The sequence below is a fragment of the Amphiura filiformis genome, chromosome 4 (genome assembly GCF_039555335.1).
Source record: "Amphiura filiformis chromosome 4, Afil_fr2py, whole genome shotgun sequence".
NCBI classification, from domain to species: Eukaryota; Metazoa; Echinodermata; class Ophiuroidea; order Amphilepidida; family Amphiuridae; genus Amphiura; species Amphiura filiformis.
This window is the reverse complement of record NC_092631.1, coordinates 78,458,974-78,481,582: the sequence shown is the minus strand read 5'-3', so window position 1 is coordinate 78,481,582 and position 22,609 is coordinate 78,458,974. Positions and strand designations below refer to the sequence as shown.

The following is a 22,609-nucleotide window of genomic DNA, read 5'->3' as shown; positions in this document are numbered from 1 at the left end:
CATGAGTAAGATTTAATCTTTCCCTGGAGAAGTCCTTTTCAGAGGGCTGAGTTTTCAGAACTCTAGTGAGTGCCATCTTCAGAGCAACTAAATAAACATGATGATGCATTTTACATACACCTGGATGTTAGATTAAGGTCAAGTCTTCCATATGGGGTGTATTGATTTCAAATGGAAACTCCCAATCTAATACTATTAAAAGATCACATGAGTACAACAAAAGTTATTCCAAATGCAAATAATCTAACCTCATTTAGCCAGCAGTCTTGAGGCTGGCCATAAATTAAAATGAAGTTGGATTGTACTTCCCTTCCCTAAGGCTAGCCCTGTTCTATGGGCTGACGGGCATTTCAAGTGGAATTGGCCAGTCTGGTGCTTTTTTGCGCAAACATCTGTAATTACCTAAATAATCACAAAAATCGGTTACAATTTGCTAGTAGTGCTGTTATTGAAGCATATTTTGTTTATCAACATGTCGGAAGAAAATACTTCAGACCTGACAGGGCTCACAAGCTCCTTCCTGTCTAGTTCGCCTAACTGAATAATCGACAGAATCATTGGAGCTCAGAAATAGATGCGCTATATTAATCATTGATTCATTATCATATACTCACTGTCATATCAGTTATTTCTTTTTTGCAGTGTCATGAAAATAAAGTATGCAAATCGCAGAATCATAAAGTTCACTGAATATAAATTCAACCTTTCCTAGCACCTGCTTTATCAGGGGTGAAATCAGGAAAACCGTCCAAGGTAATAGCAGACAAAAAACAAGCTGATGACTGCCCTGGATCTGCCTAATCCCAGGGCTCGTTTGAGCCATCTTAGAATAACTTTGTCACACCCAATACATCCTTATTTGGCTATTGACATCATCATCAAACATAGAGATCTGACCAATCACTATCAAGATATTTCTGGATGATTTCTGAGAGACTCTGAATGACATCGCCCATTCAGGTAACCCATTTGAAATATTTTGTGGAATAGGAAGGTCATGTCTTCCATAGGGAGAGTAACTCCAATAGCCTAATTGGAATAAATCCATAGATTTGTTAAGCTTACTTGTTCATGTGGGTCAACGACAGGGAAGCCATTATGATTGGTGGTAGGATCACTCAACACATCCATAATGTTGCCAACTTTCTCTACAACATTGAGTGTAGTGACAGGGTGACTCATCACCTCCCTGAGAAGACAAAAAAAAAAAAAAAACAGTAAGATTTATTCTCAACTACATGTATATTCCATAGTTTTCCTGTCTGATGTCACTATATAAGTAGATTTTTTTGTTCAAAAGAGCATGTGAAGTATATAATGAAAATGCTCTTTTGTTCTAATTGCAGCAACAAAATGGTTGCCTTTGGCTAGACACCCTATTGGCACATTCTCTGATAAAGTGTCCAAAATGCTATTTCTGTGTCGCTTGTAGTCTCACACCGTATTCAGACTTGTTTCCTCCACAGACTTCAGGGTTATATTATATAGGTGGTACATGGCTATAAAGTAACAATCTACATGTATATTAATAGAAAAAAAGACACTTAATTGTGCACCAGATATGTTACTGAAATTCTACCTCCCTCTGGAAAATCACCGTGATGAATGAAGTCAAATACCATATCAGACTTTTATATGTTGGGGTTGATCAAGTATGTGGATTAAGTTGCTAAGTTTATACTTAACAGATATGTCACACCAGACACAATATAAGTTATATTGTTCAAAAATCAGGTACCACTAAAAGATCACCCATGCATATTGCTCCGTACTCAAACTATTAAAGTTGACAATTCTGAACGATTTTCATGAATTCTTCATTGTTGATATTGTGTCATTTCTGAGATACCAAACTTTAAAAATTTTATTAGAGAATGCACCTAGTATTATTTAAGGCAGAAAATGACAAGTTTGGTGGTTTTTGTCCAAGCACTTTTAGCTACTGAGACAATGTTACCTCCAACCCTAGTTGGTTTAATGATCAAAATCAATCTGTGCATGTCTTGACCTAAATCTATAAACTTACATGGCACGGATGGTTGTAGACATTGGTGGTGGTTGCCATGCCAACAGTGGCACTCTCATGAGTTGTATATGTATATCGTATAAACCATGATTAAATATATCCCCAATCCACTTAGCTATCATGAGGACAACCATTAGTGGTAGGCCATATGTGATGTTACCAGTAGCTTCTATTAAGATGACTGTCAGACTGATGGTCATACGAATTACTCCACCTAGAAAAAGGGTAGGAAACACAGACAAACAAACTCCAAATTATGCTAATAATCTCATCTTACTTTAATTCTGTTGATCATCTCATATCAGGTGGGACTCATAACATTGTGGATTGATATAGAATGGCGAACACACAGCTGGGTGTAGTACCTAAATTTATGTGTGCAAGTCGGGACCTTCTTAACAGATGGGCAATAGCAAAAATCAACTTATTTTTGCCCATTATGAGCTGATAATAGTATAGCTTTTGATTTTCCAGCTGGCTTCACAAAATTTGAGCCACACAGAGTTCTGACAAGGAGATTTTTTACATGGGCTGTCATTATAAGGATCAGAGACCCATAGCCAATATTTGAGATCCGTCAACCAAGAGTCAACATTAGCAGGAGCATATGTTTTTTGCGATGAATAATTCATGTCGGTAATTGGCAAAAGTGACACCATAAACGCAGAAGTGAACAAGAAGTCATTTTTGTAGTTTCTAATTTTTAAGCGTATCTAACAATTTTAACAGGAATTATCGTTCTAAAGATGTTATTTATTATTCCTTACCTAGTTGTGCTGCTGCACCAATTAAAGCATAGATACCCAGTTCTGACAGTTTCTGGAGAAGAGATGAGGGTAAAATAACAAATAATTCAAAAAGGTTTAAACTGCTTTCATTACCCCCAATATCCAACTAGCCTTGAATTGTTGATGTTTGACACACATCTTCATCTGACGTAATCAATAATGTTGTGATGGACTTGCTCTTTAGGTGATTTTTGTTCAAATGATGGGGTTATATAAGGATGACAACTTCACTCCTTGACTGTGATTTAGTTCCAATTTTTTTCTTTACTTGAATGCATTATATCTTCATTTTGAATCCCACTATCCAATTGCTCACAAACTATGCATCATCAGGACATTATTTCATAGTGCCGAAATTACAATCACTGACCCAGAAGAATTCCTGTTAAGTGTTCCAAGTTGAGGCTTGGCGGCTTCTGCCTGTGTGTAGTGCACTATAAATCGCTGGGCTTTTTTAAACAGGGTATCAGCAAGCCCTTTTAAGCCTGGCTCCATATACCTCCTGCCATTAAAGATGTACAGGAATTCAACAAGTTGGCAAGAACAAAATAGATAATTTGACTCACAAAATCATCTGGAAATATACTGTGCAAGAAGATGCCAAACATACGTCCCCATGCAGCACCAGCTAATAAGGAAGGAATGAAGAGTCCGCTTGGTACACTGATACCATATGTCCAACATGCCAATAGGAAGTAGATTATGAAAAATACCACCAACGTTGTGACTTCATAGGTACCTGATATATAGATACATACATGGAGGGAATTGTATAAGATTATTGCTCTGCATGCTTCAATGTAAAAATTTCAAGTTTCAAGATATTTTCTCAAAAAATCAAGAGCTATCTCAAGAACTACTGAACCAATGCTGGGCTTGTTTGTACTCATTTTAATGCAATTTTATAACAATGTACAATTTTGAAAGTTATTAATTTAAAACTAGGACATGAACTGCTTCAAATAGGTCCTTACCAGCATCTTTATGGAAGAGACTTTTGACTGATTCCTCAGGAAGACTGAAGAACAGATTAGCTGATGCACTGTACTGGCCATCGTCACAAAATAGCTGCAAAGAGAGACATAAAAGTTATATTGTTGAGAAATCATACTAGCAAATCTATGTGATGAAATATTTCCTACATAGTTTAGGTACCTCATCACCATACCATACCCAATTTTTATCTTTTGAAAGATACATGTATGGCCATTGGAAAAATATGGCCATGGCACCAGATGACGTACATCATTTATTTCATTATTTTTGTGATATTTCCAATCTGCTCTTATCCATTAGTTTGAAAATATTATTATGCTAGTCTAGTAACATTAAGACAGCAATGTGCACAATATCTTACTTTGATACCAAGACACTGTCTTCTGTTACCTTCATTGACAGCCATGTCCTTCAGTTTAGTGACTTTCACACTAGTCACTTTACAGAGTAGACCACCATCTTTATATTTGTAAGTTAACTACATTCATATGTGACCATATACCATGAATGGGCTAATGGGATTTTCCAATTGCAATCCATACACCCCCTACTGAATACATGACCGTAATTTCCCATAGGGAGTATAGATTTCATACAGAATCACCCCATTTGAAATTCACACTCCCTGTGTGGAAGATTAAGGTCATGTCTTCCACAGGGGTGTGGATTTCAACTTGAATAACCCATTATCATCTTACCTGTATAGGATGTTTGATGGTACTGACAATAGGCCGGCAATCCTTACTAAAATAGATGCTGAGAAATGCCGTTGACATTGTGAATGATGCTACAACTGCAGCTTCCAATACACACAGGAATCTTTGGTGGACAAATCTGTAAAAAATATTCGTCAAATAATTCAATATCATAGTTAATTTGTAGTTGATATTAGCAATATTTATTTTGAATGCCCAAAAACATCATGATTATTTCAAAGGTACCAATAATATGTGGGTCTTAAATATCTCAAAATAACTTTTAAAACCCTTTTTTTCTACAAGCAGGTACCTTTGATGAAGTTCATTTTAAATTTAATTCTATATCAACTAAATCAGGGGTTCTCAATGGGCTGCCCACAGGCCAGATCCAGCCTGTCGACCAATTCATCCCGTCATGTAACTTACTTTATTCTGTAGACAGTTAATCTGTAGTTGATTGCATTGAAGACTGCACCCAGGAGACCACCAATCACACCCATTAGAAAGAATATTGGAATCTCATAACCATAGTAGGACTGATTCTGTAGGTTAACAAATGAGTCATAAAAATGATTACAAAATTTAAAGGGGTGATTTTGCAATTTCAGCAACCTCTTTTTATATTATAATTCAAAAGATATCCAAAAAAAAAAAAAACTTATTTCCAAAATTTTGGTTGATTTGAACATTGAATTTGTGAATTACGCATAATTACATGTAAGGCTACAGCTTGCCATAGGCTACTGTGTTCAGTACTGCGGTGTAATTTTGGGCTGTCAACAGCCAGATAATACCAATTGGACGATATCTTTGTAAAACAACTGAATCTGCAAGAACGTTTATGCACATAATCATTATGTAGTCCTAGGTTTCTGATGGTATAAAAAAAATCTTAACCTTTTTATGTATGTTGGAGAGATGAGGTTGTGGACCCTAAAGTTCCCCTTAACAGCAATTTTTAAAACCCTCACAATCCTGACAAGCTACGCAAAAATAACCACTTTCAGTACAGTGTCATCTAACTCATATCTTCAAGGTAGGATATTGACTGGAGCAATATGTTACACTGCAGAGCTATATTGATCTTATCAAGCAAATTCCCATTCCCTTTTCAATCTTAAAAAAATACTTACTGCAAACTGTCCAAAGTTGACAAGACCAGGACTTGATAAACTCCATGGTGTGCCATGATAATAACTAAGCAGTACATTGAGGGTAAATGTAGATGTCATGGATGCAAAGAACTGCAAATTACAAAAAGTATGAACAAACATTATGCTCTGTGTAAAGATGTCATCCTAAACAAACTGATTTAGAATGAGGGAGGCCAAGAGCTGGCTGCCGAACACTGCATGGCCCAAACACAGAGGTGGGGAAGGAGTTAAGGAGATGGCCCAGGCCCGCCGGGGGAGGGCAAGATAAAAATGTACAATACTGGAAACACATCAAAGCTATGGAATGAACAAATGTGCACACAGCATGTGAATTACACAAATGTATAGAAATTTTTACCCAAAGTGGCTATTAAAAAGATTTTTGAACTATATGTGCCATTGGCCTTTGACCCTTAAGGCCCTTACTCCTTACCCTCCTCTTTGTAGATAGGCCCTGAATTGCGTAAGTGTGATTATGAACTCATCAAAGTTGAAGGTCATTCTGTTCTGGAATGTACCAACCATGTTCATTTTAGTCAAAAATCTACTTCAGGTTATCGATTATGCTTTATTAAATCAAGTTCAGAATTTGTAACACTATCTGGTCCATGGAGACTAAAGGAAGCATTTTGGAAAATTGAGTTACCGTATTACTGTCTGTTCAATTAGCTTAGATTCTTGAATTTTTAAGATATTTGAAAAAATACAAAATTGTGGTCAAAGTCATCAAAGAAAAGTGTTAGCACAGCCTTAGACCTAACGTGATTTATACTTTTCAAATTCTAAAGTTCAATTTAAAACCCCATTTCTTTTCAATTTTGGTCTTTTCCGCGATATTTTTATAACAAGTCGTAGAACGTCGGGTACCATAAACTTTTTTAAATCAATCCATTTCGAGCAATGGGGACGAATGTCATAATGCGCTGAGGTAGCATTTATTCGACCATCCGCATCAAGAGGTGATGTCCAGCAAAATAGCTATATTTGCCTGTATGCCTATTTGTGTTGAAATCCTACTGTTAAAACATTACGTTATTATTTATGAACTAAGTTTTCTAAAATAGGCCCAGCTTATATAAATACATTCCTTGCGTATTTATTCATTTATTTATTTATTTATTTATTTATTTGCGAATGGGCCTGAGAAGGTGTAGGCCTATACTTATTTCGTTTTGTTTGTTAAATACAAACTATGAGAAGGACATTTGGAAACAAAAGAACTTTTGTACAAGAAAATATTATTTAAAAAAATCAGGTTACAGAAAACAATTCTTGTAAAGTCACTGTATCTGAAAATGTCAAGCGAATGCTGATATTCTTGGGAAGGCATGATGGTATTAAACAAAACTCAATTTACATTGTAAACCAGTTGAAATAAGAACGAAATCCATAATTTTAATGTCATTGTTTCAGGAAAAATAATGCTCAGAATAATGTTATGCATAAAACGTAATCGCCATATAATTTTGTGTAACAAAACCGTGGACCATCATCACCTATAGAACCTATCCAATAACCGGTATAACAATTGAAATGGCAGGACAGATTGGTGGACAGATCGTTTTGCTAAATTGGATAGGGTATATGCCCTAAGTTGAGAATGGACCGTCCCACTCGATTTGTAAAAGGTCGCGAACCCTTTTGGTGGACCCAAGTAACTGCCTAAAATGAGGCAAAATTGAAAAGAAATGAGGTTTTAAATTGAACTTGGGAATTTGAAAAGTATAAATCACGTTGGGTCTAAGGCTGTGCTAACACTTTTCTTTGATGACTTTGGCGGAATTTTTTATTTTTTCAAATATCTTAAAAATTCAAGAATCTAAGCTAATTGAACAGACAGTAGTTCCAATAAGCGCCTATGCCCCAATAAGCGCCCACCCAGGGTATTTTCAATTTGCTAAAGCCTTAGGGTACCATTAATGTTGAAGTAACAGATAGATGTCGATACAGTGAAATAACTGCAGGACTACCGGTACAAGTCCTGCGTAAACTTGCAATACATTTTCTGCATCAGAAAAGCTATTAGAACGTCTCAGGATCCTTACGTAAATTCGTCTCTAATAAATGCCCGTTACGAAAAAACTAGGTAAACAAGGTAAGAAATAAGCGCCCACCCAAAATGACTTTGTTAAGCGCTCTGGGCGCTTATTGGAATGAATACGGTATTACCTTATACAAACTTTAGGCTATCAAATACTAAAAACACTCAAGGTCTAGCATACACGAAATTATGGGATGTCTATTTTCTTATGTATTTTATTGTTTTTTCTCCGCATATTTTTGCCTTCATCTCGATTTCAAATTTGTCCCTTTAGTCTCCATGGACCAGATCGTGTCACATAGGCATTGTGACTCAGGGTTGACTCAGACATAAAACTTGACTCCAACTCAGATTTCTCTCAACTTCTGACTCCGATTATTCTGGACTTGACTTGCACTCGGCCAGGGTAGACTCAACTCAACAAATGAGGTAACTCATGAGAAAGTCTAGCTGAAAATAAACTATAGATGTGCATGATTCTCACTAAATAACCAACTCACTATTCTCCAAGTCAGAGATTGATTCCAGAAGCTTGCACCTTCCTCTAAACTGAAAAGGACGCCCCCTACCGGTGCACCAAAAGCTGCCGCTACACCTGCTGCTGCACCTCCAGAAACAAAATCACGCTTCTCATGATCTTCTCTGAAATACTGGAACATCTGTCAAAGAAATCATCATGTAAAATGAAGTCATTTTGTAATGGTATTTCTGTCATAGAACTGTGCTGCTACATTGTATTGTGCATGTTGGAGTGTTTAGGGGTGTGTTGGGGTGTGGTACACAAGGACTCGCCCCATATGATAAATATGTATGTAACAGTGCTACCAGATTAAAATGCGCAAAAACACATTATGAACAATGCCCACAATAAAGAGTGTAGGGTCAACCTGCACTTGGATAGTGAAAGCTTGTATAGAGTCCATTGGTAATGTGAATAAAACTTGACACATATGTCCATAGTAGGATAGTGAAAATGCAAAATGGTGTGTCGCTGTCATCAATTGCCAGTTTTTACACATATGGGACCCGTATGGGACCTGTTTTTTATGATTTTTTTGGCAAAATTTAGCATTTTTTTAACCATTTTTGGTGACAATTTCTCGAGAAGTTGGTCCAAAGTGAGCATTTTTGCTCAAATTTGACCTCACAGATGGATTCATCAAGTCTTTGTCATTCTAAATATGTATACATTTATATACTTTAGACCAACAATTTAGCAGTTATGTGGCCCAAAATTGTCCATAATTCCAGGGTTAAGACCAACCTTACAATTATAACTGCTTTTTACAGCGATTTTCTGTACCCAGCCATTTGTCTTAAACATTCAAACCCATGGTGCAAACATTAAGTAACAACATTTTATCACCCAGTCCTTAACATTACAAATAAAATCAAGTCTTTATACAGTACTACATTTTCAAGATTTCTCACCTTTAAATCCATTTTGAATGTTGTAGATCTTCCTTGAGATATTCCTGCAGCAACTACAGATCCAGAGTGAATCATGGGCCCTTCCTACATGACGATAAATAACAATAAGACAGGACACTCAATAATCTGGGCAAATACGAAAATATCAGACATTCCTCCTTGTTAAATTAGAATTCCAACAGTGACACTCTGTGGATATATGCAGTTTTCAAAATAAGACAGGGCCCCAGGTCAAAAACCTGTGAAAATCACTACAGGACGACCCGTATGCTACCCTTCGGTTGGACAGTCAGTAAGACAAGACTCAATGCTGATTGTTGACGAGTCTGGAGTCTTATAAAATGTCACAGATGTGGACCAGTGTAACATAACAATTTTACAATTTGAGTTCAAGCCCATGAAAATTGATGAGGTCCTAAAGATTTCAAACCCATGGGCCTGAATGGCCCTTGGAAGATTGTGGCTTATCACAATGCAATGCCAATGCAACCACATTGAATTACCTGCGATGAATCCTGGTTGAAGAATGGAATGCAATCCCACAGCAACGTGTGATCAGACTGGTGAGCAGCATGAGGAGGTGCCAGACTGTTGTGGCTGCATATTATTAGTTATTAGGTGAAGCAGAGGTATGGTACGGGAAATTATCGTACGAGTATCATGCTGGGTGAAGCCAAAGGTTGAACCCAGTATGACACTGAGCCTAATAATTTCCCACTATACCGACGCTGAACATTACAAAAAATAGATGACTGTTCCGCTTATTACAGTTTGCATGCATGTTACGCGCCCGGTTTATGTGAATTACCTTTATACGCGTACCTCGCCGTACATGCGTGATCGGGCTTGTAAATACGCCTCACTGACTAGATATAAAGCGTAAAATACGCACTCACTGACTAGATACGAAAACATATCAGGTTAGCGGTGTTCTTTGATGTTTCCCTTAGTGGTATGATAAGGTTTTTTCACCTGTTATTGAGGTGTGTCACTAGTGTTGTTTGAGCACAGAATAATGGTCAATTTGGCACATTCTGTTTGAAACCCAACTAGGATGTGTACTCAGCAGTGAAAGGTTTCAGATGTGGTGTAATTGTAAAGGGAATAAATTAGCTGTCCATTGATATGCAACATGATGTGAACTTGTCACAAATAATCTGAGATATGGATGCTTGAAAAAACTGTCCAAACTTTTGTTGTGGAGTTCAAATATACATTACATGATTTTTGTGGATCAAGGTTGCAATGCATTGGCAATCAACAGTCACAGAAAATCAATTCTTTCAGAGTTTGTACTCTTACCTTACCGACAGCTAAGCCACCAGACACAGAGAATATGACTCCTATCACTTTACACAGTAGAGTTTTAACTCTAACTACACGAGGTACTTTCACACCATTCAGGTAACACTTGATCTGTGGTACACCACTTCCTGCAGCTACAGGCTACAACAAAAATGAAAATTTAATGATTAAAAAAAATACAAAAAGGTAAACAAAAATTGGATTTGGTAAGGATTCTATATCCTGGCTATCAAATATGAGCTGCATTAATAAATCTTGCTGCAATGTACAATGCATACTCAGTATATGACCTTGAACACTACCAAGGATTCTCGCGTACTAATATACTATAGGATTTAAGCCACACGTTTGCGCAAATTAAGTCAGTCACACGTTCAATGCGTGTTCATGCATGTGGTGGCTTGTGCTGTGTAAGAGGTTGACATGTGGAAGAGGTGATGCATGTTTACGTCATCATTTCAAAAAAATATTAAATGGCGAAAAACGATGAACATTTGGTTGTTTCTTTCCATTACTGTCATATTGTGAAAAACCAAGTAGCTGAGAAGTTAGCTCAATATACTAGGAAAATATTATCTGTCATGACCCCATGTTGACTTTGGCTAAATCAGCTGTATTTTTGCTGAAAAGAATACATAAAATAGCACTCGACATCCGCCATCTTGGATAAATTTGGTGTACTGAAAATGCCCAGGAACTGTCAATCAAATAGGATTAAGGACAATGCAAAAGCAGTATGCCTTGCGGTGGAGGCATAAAAACTAAATACCGCATTAGATTTCAAACTCCCACAGGACATGAGACCAATCTATTTTTATTTGGCCTAAGTTTATGTTTACGTAAAACCCAGTTGCCATTCATCTCCTTACCTCTAAATATGCAGTCAGAATGGCAGCAATAGAGACCAGTCCAACATCTATTGCTAACCATATGAAGAATGGCTTGGAGATTAAGCTACCTTCTTTGTGGGTTTCCAAATCTGATTGAAATTATTGTTAAGGGGCTATAATGAACAGATATGCATCAAATGGTCAATAACATCTGCGTTGGGTGGGTGTGGGGTATGGGTGCATGCAATTACCTGCAAACGTGGACCTACATTAGGAAACACACAGCAGACACACCTGCAACCGTGGACATCCACGGTGGCTATAATCAGGACAGCGTAAACAATGTAAAAACACATTTAAATGTGGTCCACCTTTGGAGGGGTTCAGGGCATGTCACGGTTGGATAGGAAGTTGTCGGGTGCGTGTGGGGTAGGTCCATGATGTGTCGATTGAAATCGGGTTTGTGTCCTCGGTTAGATATGATCAAATATCCAGCCCTCGAATTAACCCAGAGCACCCATGGCATTTTGCCCATCCCCACTGCCGTAATGCCCTCAAAATATGTCCTTTACCCAAGGCAGTCACTTGTCGTGCCCTCTAATGAAGTTGCCGCCGGTGCCCCAGCCCTGCCCCTTCATTATAAAATCATCTATCAGACTGTTTGTGTGTGTTTTCTTCACTTTTGAGAAATTGCCTTGGTGCCCTTCTCAAATTTTTCAACAGTTGCCATGATGCCCTCTTGAAATATTACAAACTGCTGTGCTGCCTTGCCTTTTCAGTGAAAATCCAAGGCAATTATCAACTTGCCCTAAAAAAGTTGCTGTGCCCCTTTAGATCCTTAATTCGAGGGCTGCAAATATCATATTATTTGCTCTTTTTTAATCGTGCTTCATGTTCAGCTTTTACCAAAATTCGTATCAGTGCCCATTGTCTCATGATTGAAAAGGGTAGATATTCAGTTCCTAAAACTCCTCCTGAAAATAGGATCTGTCAAGCATGTAATCTCTTGGAAGTTGAGGATGAATTTCACTTTTTCTTATGATGTGTAAGCTTTATGATGAACTTCGGGAAGAACTTATCCAGAATGTATCTGAGACTCTTGTTATTGACAATATTTCTGATAATGAACTTTTCATAACTTTAATGAGTGCTAATGAATATGATATTGTTAAAGATGTTGTAAGTTTCATGTCTAAAGCTTATACTATTCGTAGTAATGATAAGTAAATTCATAACACACATTTGTGGTCTCGGGCCCACTCAGGTCAAACTATTTGTTTGAAAGTAAAACATCTTTAGGACCGATTTAACGTTAGATTGTCTCAAACTGGATGTGTTGGAGACTATCCATATCAATGGTGTTGTACGCATGTGTATTGGGTCAATTTCTTGCTCTCGTACTGGCTCATATATATCGTGCATTTTTATATATAATTTTTAAGTATTTCATGACTTGATAGACCTTTAAAAAAATTTTAGTGTACACAGTTAATCTTGATATGTATTGTATATGTTTTTGTTCTGTGTAATTGACTACACCTTTATATTTGGTATTTGTCAATAAAATCTGAATCTGAATCTATGCAGAATGAGGTCCTCGTTTGCAGGTATTTACAGGTACGGTGTGAGGGGGTGGGTGGTGTGTGTCTGCATCCATGTACATTTGAGGACATATTTAGTGTTAACCAAGGCCAATCAGACACCAAGACATTAGTTATACTAGGGACCATAACCAGTATTAAGGTAGGTGCAGCTAGCTACAAATAACCACAAAATACATTTTGAAGCATAATATATAACTCTATCTGTGATTTACAAATCAGTTCCCAGTTGAAAAGTTTGATGTCATAAACGCAAGTGGTGGGCGGTGGCAAACATCTTCCCCCAAATTTTTCCAGTTGCATCTTCCTTTTTAATTCCCCAAACACTATGTTTTGGGACAAATAGGGCAAAATTGCCAACTTTTTGTGAGCCCCAGTCCAACTGGTCTAGCGACAGGCCTGCATATAACTTTCTGTGTATGCACAATAACTTTGCAATAAAGGATACATTCACCAACAAGTCCATACTTCCAGTCAGCTATAAGGTTTATACAGACATCGATGATAGTAGCAATCATTGCTGTTATCATGCCTATTAATAGCATCACTACCCAACGGGCCAATTCAATGCGTAAGATACGACTGCTCTGAAAAAAATAACAACAAAATAATCAGGAATTAACATGTGTAGCTTAATGTACTTGAAGTCCTAGGGCGTTTACGTACTTTCTACATACACAAAATAACATGACAATCAGAGGTGCACCAACCAGGGGAGGGGGGCAGAGGCAAAGAGGTAATGAGCATCTTCCTTTGTCCCAATTTTAGGTCACGTTTTACTTTATTTTGGCTCATTTAAGCATAAATATTTTCACATATTCAGTCCTGGTAAGTCATTTTAGTAGCAGGTCATCAGTGGGACAATTTGGAAATTTTGCCCCACCCCGGCTTATTCCGGTACACCCCTGATGACAATCACTAGTATGGTCTTGGTGGTATTTATCCACACTTGTTTTAATTCAACTCTGAAAGGTGCTTGTTTTTGCAAAACATTGGCAAGAAATGAAGTAAACAAACATATTACTGGGATTTGGCCTGAAATTCTAAAATACAATATGTGATGTAAAGCTAAATGAGTCTCATGTCAATCAAAATCAAAATTCAGTTTTCAATTTTATTACACAAGCCATTTTCAGAGCTTCATTTGGCTGAAAACCCCATCATAATTATACTTATGGGTCCAGAGAAATGGCCATTCAAGTGTTGCTCAGAACAATAAAATACAAAGGAAATTGAGTACTTTTATTGGCTATATCTCAAATTCAATATTCCCGACATTTGACTCATTTTACTTGATTGCATCACATATATCCTATGAAATGGGATTACAATTTCTTTAATGATATCATATTCCTGATGAAATTTACCAAATAATAAACATTAGTACAACTGACAAATTCAGGACATTCTAACCTATCATAATGTCAGTTAAATACAAACAGAAAAACAAGACATTGATTTCAACATACTCAATGAAACAAACACAACATGCAATAGCCAAATATCTTACTTTAAGTCCTGTTTTCCTTTCCTCCTTTAGATATACCCAGTTCTCCACTTGATCATAATCCAGGCTCTATAATTAGGATACAAGTCATCACATAGGAATTATAGATTTGCTACTGCAGTAGCTAGATTTAAACACTATGTATACAATCAGTCCAATTTAAAACAAAACATAACAATTTAAGGCCATATTATAATAGCAGGCGCAGCATGCGATTCAAAAATTGTTAGTGACCAAACACTGGTAGCATTAATCATAAATTTGCTACCATCGTCCAGTCGTAGCCAGTGACATAGCAACAAAATTGCATTAAGTAATGCTTGCGATTTGACTCTATGGCATGCTAGCGACCAGGAGCTCTTAGGTGGGCCCACTCTCATGGATATAGTGGCATTTCAGAATTATCTACATTAAGGAATTTAGTTTTAAGAACTCTGGTGTAACCCAAACAAATGTTGCGCAGGTAACCTTTGTAGTGGGAGCTGAGTCAGCCCTGGTTGACACTACTGATGGTTTTATATAAAGCTAAATTTGAGTCTTATTTGGGATATTCTATACACCTTACCTCATATTTGGATGAAAGTTGATCTGTGCTTCCTATTTTAGGTTTTCCAAATGGACGAAACTGGAGCAGAAGATCAAGATTATAGAAGATTATAAGAAGACATGTATTGATGAGGATCAGTCTGATTTTCATTTCAAACTTTTGGATACATTTTAATCATGGAAGAAAAATCATCATAAGTTCATTTTAATTTTTTTACAGTTTTATTTTTTTTCAAATTTTATTTCCAAAGACCATAAAAACCCCTAAGCATGCAGCAAATATTAAATTGAAATCATTAAGTTATTCAATTGGACTCAGATTCATGTTTTTGAATGGCTATGGTATTGCACCTTATCCTAAGTGCATTTTCAGGTCGCCTATTGATTTAAGAAGCAAATATATTTTTTCTACCACCAAATACAGTGAGCTCCCCTTCCCATCCCCACTTCCCAAGATGGGTCAGGGTAATTGTGAAAAATCTAAACATCCTTTCCAAAACCCAAAATGGCAAGAAAGGTTCCTGCATGTAAACTCTGCTGGTAATGGCATCAATCAATCATGAAGGTACTCACTCCAGAATCAGCTCTTGTCCGTAACCCCCTGAACCGCACGCCACTGTATCTGCTGTTTTCCAGAAAGCTAGAACTGTCATCATCAAGACCAGATCCATTTGATTGAGTAGAATACCGATCCTATGGTGGGAAAACGGAACAGTTTGATAAATAAGAATCATAATTAGATTATTTTATAACTCTGTGATTTTACAAATGTATATGGTCATTTTCACAGTAAAGGGTGTAACTTTTGATTTTTAGGGTCAAAATTTCAAACCACTTAAATACGTTTCTGTTTACTGAAATCATGCATAGAAGCAACTTAAATTCCAGTAAAATAATGTTTCAAGGCTTAAACCTTTTGATTTCTAATAAAAAATTTGACATTTCCATAACATTTTGGTTAAAATCTAATAAAAAATGTATTTTACATAAGCTCAGAAAATTATGACATGAAAGCTGGAATACATGTGAAATCCCATTCCAAAGTAAGTCAACAAATATAAGTTAAATTTTATATCATGATTTGCTATGTTTGTAATTGCAGTTTTGAAAATTTTAACATCAAGTATCATTTACAATGGAAATTTCCCAACCTTAAACATATTTTTAAAGTTTTAATTGGGTTCCTAAAATAATTTGAATGTCTAACTTCATGTACAAATACTACTTGATGAAAGGAACCTCTCAGCCAAGTTTCACAGAAATTGGAGTTATTTTTAGAATTGGCAATTCAAGCGATTTGTGTTTCGGAGGCTTCAGTTAACAACACAGGTGATCATAAAAGTAAAATATTTGGCTAACTACTACAAGTTGACATGAAAAAATAGGTAAAAAATATCACAATTACCAATTTTTATGCTTTGCTTCTAAGTATTGAATTTCAGTTGTGACAAAAATTAAATTATCACAGCAAGTCATTTTTTTTTTTTGTTTCGAGGCTTCATGTTAACAATGGTTAAACATTGCAGAAGTAGTTTTTTGAAAACAACACTGTTGGGATCATCTAAGCTGTTATTTTCTTGTGTGTATTGAATCAATGATTCTATGCGGCAGATATTGTAGATTTATCACATGTTAATTTTTTTCACCCATTTGTTAAGTATGGTGTTAACTTGCATGTGAAGCCTCGAAACAGGCTTTTTGGGTATCAGTATATTTTTCAAACATTAACCATAATATCAAAATTTTTTTAAATTTATGACATTCTGCACATATCAAGTAACAATTACAATGCAGATATCAGTATCAAACACACCAATTTAGATATGCATAGATGATAATTAATTTTATTGTTGTTTCGGAGGCTTCATTTGTTTTGGAGGCTTCAATTGTTAACGGAAAGTTTGTATTGGGTCCCATTTTCAAACGGTGATATATATCTCCACGATTTAAAAACAAGTGACTTGAGGATCTACTTTGCTACATTTTGATATTAAAATAGATTGGATGAGCTCTTTTATTAATATTTGCCCAAGCTTGCTGAACAGTTTGTTTCGGAGGCTTCAAAAAAGTTAACGGAAAATCGGCTCTTTGAAGTCAAGATTTTATAAAAATTTTAAAAGCTTGCAAATCGACTAATTTTTGTTACCCATTTCAAGTTAAGATATCAACTGTTATGAATCAAGAAGAATTGAAGAAATAACCAAGAATTATGAACCAAAGCTATACCCACAAAGTTGTTAACGGAACATGAAGCCTCCGAAACAACAAATATCGAAGTCCGGTTCTCAAAAATACAGGGCTGTTCACAATTAAATCTAATGTGGCAGTGTTTACTGAACATATGACCATACTTTCAGGATAAGAAAAATTATCCATGAACTAACTGAAGAAAACACAGGGTTTACAAAAATGTTACTGTTTTTTATAGTTTTTCAAAATGGCAATATTTTGTACATTTAAGCCTGCTAAAACTGAACGCAGTAACTCCCAAAGATGATTATGCTACCCAAGGTAGCTGAGATGACTTATGTGGCCAAAAATCATGGAATTCTGTGGCTTTATTAGAACACTACGGATCAAAATGTTAAAAATCCAAAGTTACACCCTTTACCGTGAAAATGACCATATAATGTAATAATTCCAAGCAAGATAAAACCAATGATTGGTAAAGTGCTCAACCATTTGGGAGCATTATATAATTATAGTCAAGAAATGAAACTACATTACAGTGGTTGGGCGGTTCTTGTGATAGGCCTATCTCTAATTACCCAACACCTGTTACCCATATACCTGCCCTGACCTTTTTTAACTAAGTGATAGTCTATCAAGACCCAACTTGACACAACTTCATCAACTCTGTTTTGTAGCTGTGACGCTTTACTTTGGTACCCATAATATGGTAACCCATTGTTCGCCTCTTCCAAGCCCTTTCCTGCTACCAAATTGACCCGAAATTAGTATCTGGATGACCAATACACACCCGTTGATACTCAGCAATAGTACTCGGTGCACATGCGATAGCGCGCGGACAGACGGAGGGATGGACATTCTGTAAATAGTATTATGATGTACATAAAAATCTACCTATATATGTGTCTAGGATTAAAGAGCTTGAGTCTTTTGAGAGATTGTCATGAATTCAAACAGTACTGCATTTAATGAATATGAGAAAAATGTATGTACCGGTACTAAAGATCTTTTTATTACAGACCACCCTGTTCAAACGGAGCATTTAGCAGTCTCAGAGATTCTTTAGCCAAAAATATTGCTTGCTGTTGACTTCACTCATGAACTCCAAACCATCCACTACCAACCAGAAACCAAGGTTTATTTGTCTAGGAAATCCAACACCACAAGAGATCAAAAATGAAGTGCAAGGTTTTAGTAGTCTATGACATAGACTGTGTTGATTGTGGTGGTCTTGATGTTAATGGTCTGTGGAAAGAGTTTGGCAATTGATAAAAATGTGCCTTCCAAAATGATACGTAAAAGGTTTTTTTTGGTAACTCTCATGGTTGCCAATTTTGGGTTGAGTTGGGCACTCATTCACTGTCTGGAGGGGACCCAAATTATTCGCTGCGCCCAGGCCCGTACGCATGGCATGGGGGGTGCAACGCACCCCCCAAATTTGGTTTTTTATCCTTTTTTGGACAAAAAAATCCACATTTTGGGAAGAAAGTCCACTCTTCACAAAATTGCCCCCTCCCCTGTATCTGTAGGCTTGGAAAAAAGTCCACTTTTTCAAAATCAGCACCCCCCCCTTGAATGAAATCCTGCGTACGGGCCTGGCTGCGCCTTGCACTGACAACAAGTTTTGACAACACTGGTTTCTTCATCTCATTGGCTTTTATATTAACTGGCCTGGCACTGCATGCAGTGTGCATCAACCTGCTGGAGGCTGGGATATGCAATGTGAATGACCGGCAATCAATGCAACTCATTACCAATGCCATGTTACACATTGTAATGTAAGCTTACAATTTACATGGATATGTGGAGAATGTAGGTATGCTAGGTGAATTCAAATTTGCCATCAAACTGCATCATTTCATATATCAAATTAAAGCCCTTGAGTAAACAAAGCCAAAACTGAAAACCATTTTTTCATAGCACTTTCCGTAGCAAAGTTACATCTTGTCAAAGATTGACTTTCATCAAAAAGTTTCAGCCAGCAAAATTCCCCAAAACGGCATTTCGGGGGTGTTTCTAGATCTTAAGTCTCATTATGATAGCAGCTTTTTTTTAATGGAACTGCTATCCAAATCCCTCTAAAATTCCATGTGCGGGTGACTTATCACCATAAAAAATCACATATTTGGGTCAAGTGAAGTATAGAAAACATATTTATGTAGGTTTCTTTCTTCGGGCACTTGTTTTAAATTTCTATGTAAAAATGCATTTACATTGTCGGCGAATTTGGCTGACTAGCAAATGTGTTAACTAAGGTTTGCCTGGGTTACCTAGAGAATGCATTGACACATGAACTTACGTTGGCTTCAGTGTATAGAACAGAAGATTTGTCACTGAGTAAGGGTGAACTTTCTCTCTTGTCATAATAAGAACTACTCGCCATCGTTACACACACTTTATTCGCACTTCCTTTACGATAAAACGCGTTTCTACATGCAGCTTCCTCTTCCAAATAACATATATTTGCACAAGTTCCGTACACCGTGCAAAATATAAACAGTTCGGCAATTATTGCATCATTTCTCTACATACGAATGCGAAGTCCACTGCGTATTTACACAAACACCATTCATGGTTTTATCAAACTTTGCTTTCTAGCAATTCCAATGTAATCAGCTGGCTGAAATGGTGTTTCTGTAATTTGCTACCCTAATTTTGAAGATTTCTTTTTGAGAGAGAAAGAGAGAAGAAAAGTCTCCTGTTATGTTTCTGTTTATTTTGAAAAAGTCTATTTATTGTGAACTTTGTTTCATTTCATTATTGAATTCGCCTCGCGAAAGCCGAAAGGATTTTATTTTTTCATTTTTAAACATTTGGCACGTGATTTTGAATGGCTATTTTTTAATGCATGTGTAATTTTCACAGATATGATGAGGGAGGTTCGAGGAAGGGCAGCACGGGGGGGTGGGGGGAACATTGCAGCTAAGCATATTTTCTCATCCTCAGTTACTATATTACTGTGTTGAATATTTAGAAATTTTTTTAAAACCACTGGGTGGAAATACAAAACAATTAGGCCTATAAGGAGAGAGATAGAGAGATAGAGGGTGGGGAGGGGGGGGGGGGTAACTGGAAAATATACTTTTCATGTTTAATTTTTTTTATAACCTCCCTTGGTGAACCCACACTCCATTTTTACCCCCTCCCATATTAGGGCCTACCGTATAAAACTATTTTGCCCTAGGCCCCTGTTCAGAAATAGGCCTACTTTGGTAGGGGGACTAGTCCGAGGTGCTCTGACGATAACCTCTATTCAATTGTTGACTGAGTTTGTTGGAGTTAAGTTGGTTTTTAACCTCTCGGAAATTGGGGGGGGGGTCAAAAAGTTTTGCATGTCTAAAGGGGGGGCAAAAAAGTTTCAGGGTCATTGGAGGGGCGCGCCAGTCAAAAAGTTTCGACTCCAAAAATGTCCAAGTCCCCAGCCCCCCCTATAGTTCGTTCACGTAGCGGTTCCGTTGTCCCACTGGCCTACTACTTAACTCCAACGCACTGAAAGGTCTATTGTTCTATTGTATCCGATTTGAGCGCTGACATATTGGAAAATGTTGCCAATCAATATTCATGAGAGTGCCTCATTTCAAATATTTGGTTTTAGTTTTGGTTTTGGTTTTGGTCACGTGGTTTCCTATTGTCCTGCCTAACCACTTGAATCACAAGATATCGAACTCTTTGTTTCTACCTTTTGTTTAAAACTAAACATTTGTGACAGGTAGTTTCGGTTTTGGTTTCAGTTTCTTATAAGTGGTGTGACGAATAAAAGTACAGGATTTTCGAGTTACCTGATCTAAGTATACAAAAGAAATGTTTAAATTTCGCAGTATTCACGAGCAGACCCGGTCCCCGCACTCCGTGCATCCGCGGGTATTCATGCTTGTCGGTGAACTTTAAAAACACCCTCTTATGCATCTCATTTCGCGAAGTTTTTAGGGGAAAAACACCCCTTTTTTTAGCAATTTCGCGAATTATTTGCCCTTCAACAATACCCCTATTTTCGCTAAAACGCGAACTATATTTCTAATATACCCTCTTCTGTCAGAAACGCGTAGGCTGCTCGATGAAAATACCTTTTTTTTTCAATTTCGCGAACACGTGGTTTGAAAAAACACCCCTTTTTTTGTGTGTTTCGCGAATCGCGTTTCTTCATCTGAAAACACCCCTTATTTCGCGAAATTTTCGACGAGCATGAATACCCACGGATGCGCGGAGTGCGGGGACCGGGCGAGCAGAGAAGTCGAACAAAGCAGTCTACATTTGAAAGCATTGATTTAGTTTGAAAGCATTGACTTGAGACTACGAATTAGCCTAAGCTGATTTCACTGTGAAAATATATAGACCATCGAAATATTTCCACAGACATTACAATAGACACTTGACAGATTATGACTTCAGTGATATAAACACTATTATACACAACTCTATTTATGTGCATGTCGCATGACGGAAGATCAATATCATAGAAAGCTGGTTTAAACTGACTTTTATTCAATTTATTTATTGAGAAGAGAGAGAGAGAGAAGAGATCGCCAGGGTGGGAAATAGGGTGTGTGTGTGTTTGGGGGGGGTAAGGGTAAGGGAGAAAGAGAAACAGAGGGGAGAGAGCATTGGAAGTGGGAAGGGAAGGAGGGGGAGAGGGGAGCTCAAGAGTGGAGTGCAGGGAGGTAAATAAGGATAATTTACTGGGTGGGCAATTTAATTTATTTTTGCCCTCAAATTAGGAAAAATAATTTACTGGGTGGGCAGCGGTAATTAATGGTATCCAGACGTTTGAATTTCCAGAAATTAGACCTGTTTTTGCGTATAATTTGGCTTTTATGTAAAAAGTGGACTTTACTCTTCCCATAAATGCATCCTTTGCCGATATTAGCATATTCGTGTAGCAATTTTCAAGAAAAATTGTATACTGTATTTCACTTTGGACATTTTAAAATCTTATACTAATATTTACTCACCGGTGCACCATTACTCCTAGGTAGGAAAATAAGCAGTAAAATTAGATGGGAAGGGTAATATTTTTATTTGGTATTATAGTGAAATAATGTTTTGACCTTTAAGGCCAAATAAAAAAATAAACATGTTTCACGTCCCCTCCCGCTTCCTTTTTTGAGGTTTCTTCAATTTTATTTTTATTTTTTGAAATTCAGTTATAACTTTTCAAAAAATATGTCTAGGAAGTAGAGATGCTTTCTATAGCCTTGCTAATATACAAGGAACACTTTTATAAGGTTTTGTGATAGTTATATGGGGCCTATCTCACAGAACAACAAATAAAAGAGGCCTCCTCCTTTTTCCAGGCATTATTGTATACGCTAAAACAGCTCTAATTATGGGTATTTACACCGATTTTGCGATAAAAAATAAAAAATAAAAAGGCCCCTCTTCCTCTTTTTTTTCAAAAACCCGGACGTGAAACATGTTTTTTATTTTACTTGGCCTAATGTGTAGCGTCTTGTCACAGACACACATCTCTCACAGGTTTAAGAAATATATTAATTGAAA

General features: G+C 36.9%; 1 protein-coding gene across 1 annotated transcript in view; it reads right to left on the bottom strand.

Annotated features, from left to right (window-relative positions):
* Positions 1-19,605, bottom strand: part of LOC140151464 (H(+)/Cl(-) exchange transporter 7-like) — a 28,635-nt gene extending 9,030 nt beyond the window's left edge. The window contains exons 1-17 of the mRNA XM_072173816.1: positions 19,413-19,605; positions 15,497-15,616; positions 14,943-15,002; positions 14,381-14,446; positions 13,319-13,457; positions 11,309-11,418; positions 10,437-10,580; positions 9,135-9,218; positions 8,204-8,362; positions 5,642-5,752; positions 4,935-5,050; positions 4,509-4,644; positions 3,789-3,882; positions 3,381-3,553; positions 2,794-2,845; positions 2,027-2,240; positions 1,066-1,189 (exon numbers count right to left, since the gene is read on the bottom strand). Of these exons, the coding sequence (XP_072029917.1) occupies positions 1,066-1,189; positions 2,027-2,240; positions 2,794-2,845; positions 3,381-3,553; positions 3,789-3,882; positions 4,509-4,644; positions 4,935-5,050; positions 5,642-5,752; positions 8,204-8,362; positions 9,135-9,218; positions 10,437-10,580; positions 11,309-11,418; positions 13,319-13,457; positions 14,381-14,446; positions 14,943-15,002; positions 15,497-15,616; positions 19,413-19,496 (1,986 nt within the window). The 5' untranslated portion in view covers positions 19,497-19,605. The remainder of the gene's footprint in view (positions 1-1,065; positions 1,190-2,026; positions 2,241-2,793; positions 2,846-3,380; positions 3,554-3,788; positions 3,883-4,508; positions 4,645-4,934; positions 5,051-5,641; positions 5,753-8,203; positions 8,363-9,134; positions 9,219-10,436; positions 10,581-11,308; positions 11,419-13,318; positions 13,458-14,380; positions 14,447-14,942; positions 15,003-15,496; positions 15,617-19,412) is intronic.
* Positions 19,606-22,609: the final 3,004 nt, after the last annotated feature.